A 15,423-nucleotide genomic window follows, 5' to 3' on the forward strand; every position below is an offset into this window, starting at 1 on the left:
AAACCATAATGACATATTACTTAACAATTAGTTAATAGTAGGGGTGTGACGAGACAGGTAGCTCACGAGATGAGACTTGAAATTGAGTTCACGAGAACGAGACGAGAGAAGATTTTTTACACACTATTTTAAAGAAATCCTCAATGGCAAAATACATGACTAGAAAAATATTCTGCAGGTGTATTTGAAATGTTTTAACTAATCATCTTGTGATGTATGTCATTTCAGTTCTACTTTCTGAGTGTGAATTATCATGTGCAGTAAAAGACAACAATACTCAAGTACTGTAAAAGGTTTTGCCACTAACTCAACTGACTGACTTCTCTTCTGTATGATTTCAGTATGATTTTTTTTTTTTTATGAGCTTCTTACAACTTTTGACCTCTTAACTGCACTCTTTTCCACAAACTGATCATAGAAATAAAACAGAATAAATAAAAATGGTAACACTTTACAATAAGGTCTCATTTATTAACATTAATGTATTAACCAAAATCAATAAACAATGAGCAATATATTTGCTACAGTATTTATTAATCTTTGTTTACGTTTGTTAGTTCATCATAGTTCGCAGTGCATTAACTAATGTTAACAAATGAAACCTTATTTTTTGTGCATAAGAAGATTATGGTAACACTTTACAATAAGTGCAACCATAATCGCACTCTCTCAATATTCAAAGTGCAAATAACACCACATTTTTCTTTGATACAGAGCCGAGAGATGGTTGCAACTACACTGCCCAGCCTAAATAGCTTAAATATTGAGAGATATTTGTATTCATCAGGGAGCCGCTTTCAAAATGCGGGGTATTGACATCGCGTTTGAATGCGCCATCGCATTTATTTTCATTTTTGCGATCGCAAATATGGAGCGGCGGCGGCGGCCATTATCCAACTGAGTTAAATGTTTTTTATTTAAATACAAAGCAAAATGACAGTGGAGGTGTAATATAAACGAAGCGGTGGCATATTCTTCCCTAATCATCCTAACACTCTGTCATGGCAATATCACAAGACTACTTTCGACTTCATCTCGACGAGAAATCTCGTCATATTTTAATCTCGTGAGATCTCGTCACACCCTTAGTTAACAGTCATGTGCCTCAACAAGTAAAGTCATAACAACATGACACATTTTCAAATCATTAGCTAATGATTAATTAAAGCAGACAACTGGAACCTGAAGTACATGACTTCAACCCATTGTGGTAATTAACACATTAACTTTCACTATTAGTTAATGTTATTAAGGAGTTAATACAATATGACACATTTAATTTATAACAATTCATATATTACTAATCATGTAGACACTTTATTAGTTGCTGATGCAGTAATCATTAATTAATGGTTTAGTTCTTCAATCATACATGAAAACATGATTATCTGTGCATTAGTTTAGCATGAATTAATGTATATTAGTACAACTGTATTGCAAAGTGTTACCGAAATTACAGCATTTTAAACCTCGTGAGGAATAACATTCAATTTTATTATGGCTACTTTTCTTAATAAGACATCCTTGATGACATATACAGCCTTTAAACAGCCTGAGACTACAGCTTAATTAGTAAAAAGCCACGGGTTTTCTCAATAAGATTTGGTCAGATAGGTTATACGAAATAAAAGAATGGTCAAAAAGTACTCTTTTTACAATAACATACATTTTGTGATAAGTTTTGAAAATAACGTCTCGGTTACAGAGGTAACCCTCATTCCCTGAAGGAGGGAACGGAGACGTACATCGGACAGACCGACGAATAGGAATCTCGCTAGAGAGGCCAATCTACTTAGAGTGTAACTAAAATGAGCCAATGCACATTGGCATGCAATCATATGCATCAGCTGCTCGCCTCGCAGCGCGGTTATATAATGAGCAGCAGGTGCGTTGCAGCTTCAGGTTTTTGCTGAGGAGCCAAACCGGATATGCGGCAGCATCAGCGGGGTACAGCGACTGTGGCGACGGGACGTACCTCTCCGTTCCCTCCTTCAGGGAATGAGGGTTACCTTTGTAACCGAGACGTTCCCATTCAGTCGGTCACGTTCGGCGTACGTCGGACAGACTGACGAATAGGAATCCCTACCAAAGCGCCACAGGAGCTGCCCCCTTCCAGCGCTCTGTTGTAAGCCACCTGAACCCCCTTGCCTGAGGATGGTGGGACAGGGCTAACACAGAGAGAGTCGATCACTGCTGTTCCCCAAAACCCATTCAGTGAGACTATTGGATAACGCTGGGAAAGCGTACCCTTTCTCTGGGAAAGGAACACTGCGGAAGCCACATCCTTCCCCGAAGGAGTTATGTGGAGAAGTACATATGGACTAACCCTGTAGGGCTGTGCTACATATGGAAGAGCTGGGGTGACTCCAACCCGATGAAGGGTAGGTTCTCCTAGAGGGAAAGACACGGGCTTCATTTAGGAGCAACCGTTGAACCAACTATATGGGATCCCCGTAGGGTCTGCCGTGTAGGGACTCTCTGGAGAAAAGAAGCGCATGTAGCGCAGCAAGTCGACACTAAGCCGGGGCCTCTCCGTGCCTCTGACCTGTGGCGAGAACACAGGAGGAGACCAGCTCGACACGAAGGCTATAGTATCTAGCGAACGTGTTAGGTGTCGCCCAGCCCGCAGCTCTACAAATGTCTGTCAGCGAGGCGCCATGAGCCAGCGCCCAGGAGGATGCGACACCTCTCGTGGAGTGAGCATGCAACCTGAGCGGGCAGGGCATGCCCTGAGCTTGGTAAGCCAGGGCGATGGCATCCACTATCCAGTGGGCCATCCTCTGCTTGGAGACAGCCTTTCCCTTCTGCTGGCCTCCATAACAGACAATATTTAATAAGGTCCTGAGGCTTTGGTTCTGTCTATGTACAGTCGCAAATTGTCGCAAATTGCGAACTGGACAGAGTAAAGCCAGGGCTGGGTCTGCCTCCTCCGAGGGCAGCGCTTGCAGGCTCACCACCTGGTCCCTGAAGGAAGTGGTAGGAACCTTGGGCACATAGCCAGGCCAGGGTCTTAGTACCACATGGATATCACCTGGCCCGAACTCCAGGCACGATTCGTCGACCGAAAATGACTGCAGGTCCCTTACCCTCTTGATGGAGGCCAATGCAACCAGCAGCAAAGTCTTCATAGACAGAATCTTTAAGTCTGCCAATTGCAAAGGCTCAAAGGGAGCAATCTGAAGTATTCTTAGCACCAGAGCGAGGTCCCAAGAGGGTATGGAGGGGGGACGAGGAGGATTTAACCGTCTCGCCCCCCTAAGGAACCTGATGACCAGGTCGTGCTGACCAACAGATTTGCCATCTATGTGGTCGTGGTAAGCGGAGATAGCAGCAGTATGGACTTTGAGGGTGGAGGGGGCAGCCTACGCTCCAACCCTTGCTGCATGAAGGAAAGCACGACTCCGATCGAGCATCTTCGGGGGTCTTCTCGGCGAGAAGAGCACCACTCGATGAACAGGTTCCACTTCGAGGCGTAAGCATGTCTCGTAGACAGTGCATGTGCCGAAGTGATGGTGTTAAGTACCTCAGGGGGTAAGTCACCTAGAACCTCCGCGTCCCGCCCAGGGACCAGACATGGAGTTTCCAGAGGTCTGGACGCGGGTGCCAAAGAGCGCCCCGTCTCTGAGAAAGCAGGTCCTTCCTCAGAGGAATGGGCCAGGGAGGGGCTGTCGCGAGGAGTGAGAGTTCTGGGAACCAGGTCCGGTTGGGCCAGTAGGGTGCAACTAAGAGGACCTTCTCCTCGTCCTCCCTGACTTTGCACAGGGTCTGTGCAAGTAGGCTCACTGGGGGGAAACGCATATTTGCGAAGGCCCCAGGGCCAGCTGAGTGCCAGTGCGTCTGTCCCGAGTGTTCCTTCGGACAGGGGGTAAAACAACCTTATTGTGACATTTTCATTACTGTAAAAATGCAAGTGTATAATGGATCTGGACTAACAGGTTTGTTGTAAAAAAAAAAAAGTGTCAACAGCTGTCCAACATTCCCTCTCTTAGATCAAAAGATAGGAGGAGATGGCACGCAGTGGGAGGTTTCCGGTGAGGCAAACAGGTCTACCTGAGCCTCTCCGAACTCTCTCCAGATCAGCTGGACCACCTGGGGGTGGAGTCGCCACTCTCCTGGCAGCTCAGCTCATGATAGCTCGTCGGCCACATGGCTGAGCACACCAGGGACAAGAATGGCACGAAGTGACCTCAGACGCTTCTGACTCCAGAGGAGGAGGAATGGCCTGTGTCACGGAAGAATCGAAACGTGGAAGTACGCGTCCTTCAGGCCGATCGCTGCAAACCAATCTCAGGAACGGATGCACTCGAAAATGCGTTTCTGCGTGAGCATTTTGAACGGTAGCTTGTGGAGGCTCCGATTCAAAACTCGCAGGTCCAAGATCGGTCGTAACCCGCCGCTTTTCTTGGGTACAATGAAGTAGGGGCTGTACAACCCCGACCTCAAATCGGCTGGAGGGACCGGCTCTATCACGTCCTCCGCCAGTAGGACTGCGATCTCTGCACGCAAGACAGGGGCAACGACATCTTTCACTGTAGTGAAGAGGACGTCCCTGAACTTGGGGGGGATGCCAGGTGAACTGAATCGCATAGCCGAGTTTGATGGTCCGAAGGAGCCAGCGAGACGGACTGGGGAGCGCTAACCAGGCTCACAGAGACCAAACAAGCAGGACCAAAGGGACCACTGGTGTACCCGCAGTAGGGCAGCGAGGTGGAACACAGGGACGCGGCTCGGGGGGCTCTCTTTGTGAGGCAGCCCGAAGCGGCGTCACAGTGTGCTAGGCAACACTTACCTGGTTCCACGAATGGACAGAGGGAGCAGTCGAGGCTTGGCTGCCCGCTGCTCGCTGCTGTCCACTGGCGACAGAAGAGGGGGATGAGAGTGGTGAGGTTTTTCTCCTTCCACTGCTCTCCAAACCCTCTTCAGACCTGGAAATGGAGGAACTGCTCTTTTAAATTTGGGTACCGCTGCCTCTTGTGTCAGTGGCGGAACAGAAACAAACCCAATAAAAGGATTTACCACCCGGCCCTCCTCCAGGGGTGGAAGAGCAGCCCGTCTCAGGGGTGATTCTCACCAACCACTTAAACAGTTGCAGAGACGGGAGGCGTCATCTCCCCACACTGGACACAGCAGAGCCTGCTGAGCCGGAGTTTCTTGCAGGGGACGACACCCTTAACGACGAGCAGACTGAGGAGCGGCCCAAGAGGAACTCAATGGTTTATCATGGGAAGCTCCCCGATCCGCTACTAACTGAGAAGAACCGCTGGGCTCAGTCCTCGACAGTGTCAGCGAAAAGACCACCTCGTAAGATGGGAGCATTGAGAAAGCATTTAGCTTGACAACCTCTCGCACCTCACAAGGTAAGTCAGGGGGCACTTCTGGACCACTGAGGTGGACATCGTCTGGCTGAGGGCCTGCGCCGTGACTTTGATCACGGTTAGTCAACAAGCGCAGCTCAACCCCAGCACAGAACTACCCTCATGCAAAAAGAGTGCCTTGGCCACACATGCAGGGTGGGTGTGGTCTGTGTACAGCCACCCCATCCAAGAGGGTAGTGAGAGAGGAAAAACTTATGCAGATTTTGGCACTTTTGGCATTCCATATTTATGGCACCAATATACCCCCATACTGCCAAGTTTTCCATGCACATCTGGAAGACCCAGGAAAGCATGGCTGTAAACTCAGAATCTGAGTCAGCATAAGCACACACCATTACAGGGGGCAGCGTCACCCTCATTTCCAGAGCATAACAGCACTCTCTCCGATGCTGCAATCGACGTCTGTCCCTCAGCTGGAGCTCTGAATGAAATGCTAGGTTCCCCTATGAGAAGGACCAGCAATCCAATCCAGAAACTGCACAGCTTGCAATGCGCTAGAGAGGGAGGGGCCCTAGGGGGTTGGTTCCCCAAAGGAACCCCTCAACCTCATGTCACCCAAGCCATATCAGCAAAGTAGACCTCTTCTGGTGCACCAGAGAGGGCGCTACAATGGAGATTATCCAAGGGAACCACGCATCTAGAGCGCCGAGCGAGCACTGGGTTGCCGTGACAACCTGCGCTGCAGCTGACGCTCACTCTTACCAGCCGTAAAAACGGCTTTTCAGCTCTCAAAAGCGCACCGTACCGGCCGTGAGAACAGCCTTCTGACGCTGTCAAACAGCTATTTGCTCAAAAACAAATACAATAACAGAAAAAGAGAGAACTTCAACCCCGCTGCTGTGTTGTTCGCCCGCACTCGGAAAAAAAGAGAAGTTCAACCAAAAAGCTTGACTCGTCTTCTAGCAGAAACTCGCTTGCAGAGAACAGGAACAAACACCGTTCGGCTCCGAAGCGAAAAGCTGAAGATGCAACGCACCTGCTGCTCATTATATACCCGCGCTGCGAGGCGAGCAGCTGATGCATATGATTGCATGCCAATGTGCATTGGCTCGTTTTAGTTACACTCGAAGTAGATTGGCCTCTCTAGCGAGATTCCTATTCGTCGGTCTGTTCGACGTACGTCGAACGTGACCGACTGAATGGGAACAATAACATCTAATCAATCGCTGCTAACTTTTTGTTTTTGTCTAATGGTACTTTTAATGCTGAAAACTGTATGTCTGCTTTCTGCATGTAGCAAATTTAACCAGATAATCTTAAACTAATGTATCCTTGTTAAAAATTAAAATATGCATCAAGCTAAATTTAAGAAGCTAAAGTTTAGCTACATTTTACATTGTCTCCTCCACATATAGCAGGCTATTTCACATTACAGTATTTCACTGATGCTGGAGTTAGGTGAGATAAATAGCCATGATGAATAATAATGTAAATATGTGAATATTTGGTATAAACTGAAAACAACTTGGAGCTGTGGTCTGTTTGTACAATACAAAGAAACTGAGAAAAGGAAAACCAGGAAGACCAACAAATCCATATTTACACTAGTTGTGATCCATGACTGATAATGGAGATAAAATTTGTAAATATTTAAAGAACGTATAAAGATAGACGCGTTTAAATGTTTGCAAAATGTGTCAGCACGGAAGTTATTTTCCATCATCTGAAGATTTAGTGATTTAATGAGTTATATAATTGTGAGATATAAAAAAGAAATATATTTAAAAAAATGTTTTATAAATGTATTAAGTATTAAACTGCAGACACACTACCAGTGTTCATTGATTGCATGCAATATGTAGGAAGATTTTTTTCTGTTTCTACTCTTTCTCCGACTGAGCTTTTTGTTTTGGGTGGATTATCCTTTTAAACTACATTGGCTAATCATAAGAAAGTATGTTTTGGTCTGAAAAACATACTTTTTCAGTTTTTTGGTCCCACATTTTCCACACCTCCCAAGTACACTACAAAAAGAAAGAAAATGCAGTGAAGTCAGTGAATACATAGTGAAATCTATGTATTTTCACATAATTGCATTGAATGATGAAATAAGACAAAATGGGGGTTGGACCTTTATCACCACTACTGACAGTTGAAAAAGGGGATGGCCACAATACCAAGTACTGAAAGAATATTAACTCCCTCGGGTTGACGGTCACGCCAGCGATACCACCTCGGTTTTTTTCTGACCAGTGTGAAAGTATGTTGCACATACAATTAAGAGTTATACACCATTTTAATCTGTGGAATATCTTTTATTTGTGTACACTCAGAGTAAAAACAAAACGTTGTGCTTTTTGCAAAATAAAGAAAACTAACATGATGCGTGATCTCTCCTCTCCCTCTGAACGAAGACCAATCTGATAGTTCTCAGAAAATGAATTGTAACTTAGTGAATACTAATCACAAAAAAATTAGACTTATGTCTAAAGAAACTTTGAAATGTCAGGTTTTAAATTGTGTAAGTCAAATCGAAAACAAAAATTATGTGTTTATGTAATCTGTATGAAAAGAGACACAAGTCAGACACCCGTGATTCAGCTCATTATCCGCTAATGCGGCCACGCCCACAGAGCCAGTGCTATTCAGATGCAAATTCTGAGCCAATACATGTATACATCTTCTTAATCGTGTATTTATTGTCTTGAAAAGTGTTACATAATTGAGTAACATCATTGTTCAGACATTTTATATCACAGAAATACATTATATATTATATTTTAAAGTATATAATAGAATACCATTATTTTAAATTGTAATAATATTTCATAGTATTGCTGTCTTTTCTGTATGTTTGATATACACCATGAGAGCTTGAGACATTATCACAGTGGGTTTTTTCACAGCTTACCTGACTGAAAGGCCTCATTATTATGCAGGTCATTACACCTCATTATGCAAATCTTTTGTCTTCTCAGGTGTAAATCACAGGATTATTCATGATGATTCACGCCTTCACGCATACTGTGTTTCTTGACAAAAAGTGTCTTAGAAAATTTAAATCTCTCTATTGTTTTATATGAACGAGTATGCAGGATATTTTTACATCACTTTGAAGAAAATACTCTAGTCTACAACCTCCAATACCCAGAAGTCTTGTGGACACAGATTTAATATATATATATATATATTATATATATATATATATTGGCTTCATTTCAGTGACTTAAGTTTTTTGTTTTTTCAATAACCACGCATAAACGTTAAAAAAACAAACATGTACATACATGTTCCTCACATATTATTGTAGCCTAGTTTGTGCTGAATACAGTGTAATGACACTTTTTCCATTAATATGTTTATGAACAACTGAAAAAAGCACAAATGTCAGGGCATGTCAAAACTTCCTCAGGGCCCTGAAAATCCTCAGACCCCAGAGGGTTAAACTCCAACAGGAAAAATAATAACTGTTGGTTTTGTATTTGTAGGAAATATGACCAAGTAAATTGTGAATAATTTGTGTTTATTTAACACTCTGAGGTCGGAAGGTATCGCCGGCGATACCACCCCGTTTTTTTCTTATCAGTGTGAAAGAGACTCAAAATACTCCGTCAAATTTGATCATGCATACTAGTGTTATACATCATTCTAAAGTGTTAAGTGTGTACTTTTATTTGTGTACACTTACAAAAAAAACTAAATGTTGTGCTTTTCGCAAAATAAAGAAAACAAACATGATGTGTGATCTGGTGTCTGCCTCTCAGTGAAGTCAATTCTGAAATGCGTTTTAAAATGATCTGAAACTCAGCAAATACTTGTCACACAGACATGAGAGACATATCTACATAATGCTTAGAATGTCTACTTTTAAATGAAGTAAGTCAAATCAAAAATAAATATTCACAGTTTATGTAATTCGTTTGAAACCAAGGAGAGGTTCCTTCTTTTCCTTCTCACTTCATTATCTGTAATGAGCTGAGACCGCCATACACTCCGCACCGTTCACATGGTAAATAGTTTAGGTGTAATATATGCATCGCACACGCCCCCCGGTCAGTGCCACAAAACACGAAGTGTCAACATCAGATTCACTCACTGACCGTTCATCGCGTTTTGAGGATGGCACGCTACTCAGACAAAGAGGCTCTTCAGATGATTCTGGACAGCGAGGAAGAATTCACCTTTTCCTCTGAGGAAGACTGCAACTCAGACGACGAACAGTTGCATTTCCAGCAGCGAATTGACCCCGACGAGGATATAATTTCAGAGTAAGTTGTTTACTATAATTATTTTTCTGATAATATAAAACTCGTATTGCATACTATAGTGTGTCTAGTTTTGGCTTGCATGCGGGAAATTGCCTCACAAATACCTCTCTTTTTGTAATGTATTTCGCCCAGTTTTAGTTATGCTAAAATACGGTCTTATGCCTAATGTAACTTGTTTGTGAATATCTGCTTAGGTGTAATATGATGTGATTTAGTGCAAATATATTTTAGTCTACAGTGAAATAATGTGATAGTGTCTAAACACTATTTATTTATATCGGTTTGGGTTAGTTATCATGCTAAAATACAGCCTATGCCTAAAATACAGATGTTTGTGAATACATGTGTAAATGTCTGAAATGCACTGAAAACGTGCGGTCTATGGCCCATCAACAGATAGTACTCGCGGCCTACGGCCAATCAATAGATATTTGTCTGTCCTATGGCCCATTGTCAGCACATATATATAAATACATTGTGCACCCATAATCGCTAATTGCCCATCAGTTTACTTTGGAGAATGTATGCTAATAGTTTTTTTGCTTTGTTTAGCAATGTGGCTGCTTCACGATCGCCGTCACCAGCACCGCGCACAGGGGCACGCAGATCTCGGTCTGTTCTCAGTGCGATCGAGAATCATACAGAGTAAGTATATTTTACACACATAACTGTATACATCATCTCATTTCAAAACGTATATGTACCTGTATGGCATTACAGAAACTGGTGTCTTTGTTGTGCGTGGTGATAATATAAAACTCACGAGTTTTCAGACTATATTTTAGCTAGTTTTGGCTAGCTTTTGACAGCTTACAGAAAATATTGCCATACAATATCACTTACAAATGTTTGTATATATACTCAAGTGTAAACACTTGTAATGTGATACTCTGTAAACATATTTGTAATATATTTCACCCAGTTTTAGTTAGTTTATCATACACATGGTCTACAGAACATCAATAGATAAAGTTTGTCTGTCCTTTGGCCCATCATCAACATGTAAACATACATTGTGCACCCATAATTGCTAATTGCCCATCAGTTTACTTTGGAGAATGTATGCTAATAGTTTTTTTGCTTTGTTTAGCAATGTGGCTGCTTCACGATCGCCGTCACCAGCACCGCGCACAGGGGCACGCAGATCTCGGTCAGTTCTCAGTGCGATCGAGAAAGTATATTTTACAGACATAACTGTATACATCATCTCAATTCAAAACGTATATGTACCTGTATGGCATTACAGAAACTGCTGTCTTTGTTATGCGTGGCTATAGTGATTGTGTTATCAGCATGCTCACGGTTTTTTTTTTTTTCTCTCTACAGATGTGACAATGAAAATATCCAAGAACCTGTTCCAAAGAGGCAATCCACTCTGTCATGGAAAACACAGACGGATGTTGATATGGTTCCACATACGCTGCGATTCCTGCCCGCCCGTGAAACTGGACCACAACTGAACTCTGCTGAGTCACATTCTCCAATGAGTCTGTTCAAACTCTTTTTTTCGGAAAGTGCTGTGTCAACTCTGTGCTATAACACCAATGCACAGGCTGCCAAAGCAACTGCAAAGGGCTGCAAATATAAATGGACAGATGTAAGCATCGGTGAGATGTACCGCTACATTGGACTGGTGTTTTACATGGCAATGGTGAAGATGAGCTCCATCAGTGACTACTGGCGGCAGAGCAGTGTTTTCTCCGTACCTTTTCCAGCTACACTTATGCCTAGGGACAGATACCGGACAATTTCTTGGAATGTGCACATGAGCCACCCAGATGAAGACAAAGTGAATGACAGAAAGAGGGGCACAGCTGAACACGACCGTCTGTTCAGGATCAAACCACTCATGGACACTATTCATCAGGCTTGCAAAGCTATCTATCATCCTAGAAAAAACTTAGCCGTGGATGAAAGAATGGTGGCATGCAAAGCACACACTGGTATGACACAGTACATGAAAGCCAAGCCAACCAAGTGGGGTTTCAAGTTGTTTGTTCTTGCCGACTCTTCAAATGGATACACTCTGGACTTCTCTGTATACACAGGAAAGAACAACTTTCCCACAGGCCATGGACTGTCATATGATGCTGTGACTTCTCTTTTGGACCGTACATTGTTGGGTTCTGGGTACCATGTGTACATGGACAATTTTTATACAAGTCCAAAGCTCTTGAAAGACCTGTTTGCAATGAAGTTTGGTGCATGTGGGACTTACAGGGACAACAGGAAGGACTGCCCTCGGAATGCAGCTAATTCACTCTCTAAAAAATCAGCCAGGGGATCCATCAGATGGATTCGGGATGGACCTCTTGTATTTGTGAAGTGGATGGACACACGAGAGGTATCTGTCTGTTCTACCATCCATTCTGCTCATTCAGGAGACTCTGTGCAGAGGAGGGTGAAATCACAAGGAACATGGAGGACAAAGACATTTCCATGTCCTGCACCCGTGACTGCATACAACAAACACTTGGGGGGCGTTGACCTGTCTGATCAGCTGATTCAGTACTACACAGCACAAAACCATGAAGTGGTACAGAAAGATCTTTCTGCACTTCTTGGATATTGCTGCCACCAACTCTTTCATTCTGCACAAAGAGCTACATGGTAACATGTCCCATAAAGAGTTCATGGAGCAACTTGTCACAGAGCTCTGTGGTGTGTCACAGAAAGCAGCACGAAAACGGACCAGCAGTGACCATGTACCAGTTCCAGGAGCTGAGCTGACCTCCGATGGCTGGTCGCCGGAACTGTGTGCATTGCAAAGAAGTGCGTGGCAAAAAACAACTAACACCTTGGAAATGCCAGGCATGTGGTGTTCACTTATGTCTTCAGTTGAACAGGAACTGTTTTCAAGAGTGGCACAAAGATGAGTGACTGTGTTCAGATGTGTGTGCTCTGTTGACCACCGCACCACTGACCATTGAGCTGGCAAAGAACATTACTGTCCCTGTCCCCTCCATCCTGGACATTTTTCCTGCATGATCAGCTCTTACAGCTCTTACAATGGGCCAAACCACCCATCCTAGACTGTAGATTGTCTTCCACTAAATGTTATTTTATGGTAAAAATATAGTTTGTGTGTTACATAGGTATAAGTAGAATTATATAGGTTATATATTTCTTTGTTTCATGCACTACCAGTCATGTACTACCAGTCAAAAGTTTGTACACATTTTTAATTTTTTGAAAGTCTCTTATGCTTATCATGCTCAATAAAGCTGAATTTTCAGCATCATTACTTCAGTCTCCAATGTCACATTATTTGTTCAGGCTGCCTCACAGCATTCCACTTTGATGGGCCGTTAGCCACTGGGGGGAGTGTCCTTTGTCTCCCCTGGTGTGAATCACATAAATATTCATGGCCATCACCACTCCCACGCATACAGCAGTGCTGACACAAAAACTGACTTAGAAAATTCAAATCATTATATTGTTGTTTGTGTTAAAGTATTCAGAATAATCTTTACATAATTGCGTATTAAAAATTATAGCCTACAAGCTTGATTACTCAAAAGTCTTATGAACAACTATTCAGAATATGTTTTATGGCCTTATTGCAAGGAGATTTTTTTCCCCAAAACGTACTAACCACGCATAATCTTTATTTTAAAAAAAATGCAAACATGTATATCTATATTGCTCACATATTATTGTAGCAGAGTTTGTGCTGAATACAGCAAAATTACATGTTGGGCAATAGTATGATATAAGTAGCTGAAATAAGCACAAATGTCAGGGCATGTCAAAACATCTCAAGGGCCCCAGAATCACTCAGACCTCTGGGGGTTAATAGCTATAGTGGTGGTTATGGCATATATCTCAGGCTACGCTTTCACCTGGCATCCTTCCATTCCATACAGTAATCTGTTTCATTTTTGGAAGGTGCGATGATGGGAATATGCATGTCATCAATGCGTCCAACCACATTGGAAATCCTCAAGATATCCAGCAAGATGTTATTAACTGAACATCAGTTATCAGATTAGCCTCATTTAAACCAATTTCTATGCCACTGACCTGCAATCCTGAGAAACTCATCTTTGATGGGTTTGTTATGGTGGCCCAGTAGTGCACAACATCACGAAATTAAAAAAGCAAACATAAGTTCACAACACAATGAAATCGAGCCACAACACAACATAATCGAGCCACAACACACCAGAATAAAGCCACAACACAACGAAATCGAGCCACAACACAACGGAATAAAGCCACAACACAACGGAAATGCTCCCGACCACTAGGGGGCTCTCAGAGCTCAGTAAAGTTAGTTTTCCTTGCCACTGTTCTATAGATTTGGCAGTAATATCAATACCATGATTAGTTTAAACAGTATGTAACCACTGTATATCGACATGAAATATGAATTCAATATCACCTACGTGCAAAATAGCTTCATATTTATACTTGTGAATGATTTGCCGTGCTACCACAGCGCATGATGAAGGGAACATCCACCAATCCCACCAAGTGGTTAAAACGTAATTTGAATTCATTAAAATTACTTTTAACATTTAAAAACAGACATGTTCAAATTCTAAAGCTTGTCAGTCTTACCAACAGGAACTAACAACCTTTGGAATTTGAATATGTCTGTTTTTAAATGTTAAAAGTAATTTTAATGAATACAAATTATACGTTTTAACCATTTGGTGGAATTGGTGGATGTTCCCTTTATCATTCGCCATGGTATTGCATCAAATAGTATAAATATGAAGCTATTGTGAACGTAGTTGATTTTTAATTAATATATCACGTCGATATACAATGCTTACATACTTAAAACAAATCATGGTATTGATATCTTTGTAAAACTGTTGACTTTATAGAAAAGTGGCAAGGAATAGTAATATTACCGAGCTCTGAGAGCCCCCAAGTGGTCGGGAGCATTTCCGTTGTGTTGTGGCTTGATTCCATTGTGTTGTGGCTTGATTCCATTGTGTTGTGGCTTTATTTCGTTGTGTTGTGGCTTGTTTCCATTGTGTTGTGGCTTTATTTCGTTGTGTTGTGAACTTGTGTTTGCTTTTTTAATTTTGCACTACTGGGCCACCATAGTTTGTTCCCAACAACACAACAATTCTTAGAAAGAATGTGAAAATTAGGCATTCTTCCCTTACCGCTCAGCATACAACGGCCTTACTAATGTGATTTTAGACCTATAGAAAACTGCCACAAGTTTTCATGACTTTCAAAAAGAGGAAAAAAAAATATAGAGAATCTGATAACAGAAGAGAGAAAAGATGTCGATTTTACCATCACTTCCACGTTGTACTCTCACTGCAGCATTAACTACTGTAGTTTTTTTTTTTTTTTTCTTTTTTTTTTGATGAAAAGGTAATATAATACAAAGTACAATGTTAAAAATGTAACATAATACTAACTTAAAAAAAGAAATATAAAAAACGTTGTTGGATTTACAATGCTGATGACCGTTAAAACGTCATTACAGTCTGTGAAAAGGGTCCATTGTCACAAATTGGTTGCAATGAGGAGAAACAGATCTAAATGCAGCAGTCTATATTTTATTAACAAAAGAAACACAGAATAACAAACTTGAACAAAGTGAAGAAGAACTTACAATGAACTGAAAGAAAAACAGGGCTGAAATAGACAGACCAAACCAATCAAAGAATCATGAAACACCAACAGTTTATAACCTATAAAGACTAACAGAAACAGAGAAACAATAGAAAACTGAGGCACAGAACTGAAACATAATACAATCCCATCCAAATTGCTGTTTTTTTTTTTTTTTTTAAAAATCATTCATAAGCACTACAGTGGTTAATGGTGAAATATATGGTTATAGTGGTCACAATCATTTAGAGACATAT

At 42.0% G+C, this 15,423-nt stretch overlaps 1 protein-coding gene across 1 annotated transcript; it reads left to right on the top strand.

Annotated features, from left to right (window-relative positions):
* The first annotated feature begins 9,434 nt into the window (after nucleotides 1-9,434).
* LOC137004217 (piggyBac transposable element-derived protein 4-like) lies at nucleotides 9,435-12,571 on the top strand. Its single transcript, XM_067364405.1, has 4 exons — nucleotides 9,435-9,583; nucleotides 10,910-12,119; nucleotides 12,256-12,355; nucleotides 12,474-12,571. The coding sequence occupies exons 1-4, from the start codon at nucleotides 9,435-9,437 to the stop codon at nucleotides 12,569-12,571; spliced, it is 1,557 nt and encodes a 518-aa protein (XP_067220506.1).
* The last annotated feature ends 2,852 nt before the right edge of the window (nucleotides 12,572-15,423 follow it).

The sequence above is a fragment of the Chanodichthys erythropterus genome, chromosome 17, assembly GCF_024489055.1.
Source record: "Chanodichthys erythropterus isolate Z2021 chromosome 17, ASM2448905v1, whole genome shotgun sequence".
In the NCBI taxonomy this organism is placed as follows: domain Eukaryota; kingdom Metazoa; phylum Chordata; class Actinopteri; order Cypriniformes; family Xenocyprididae; genus Chanodichthys; species Chanodichthys erythropterus.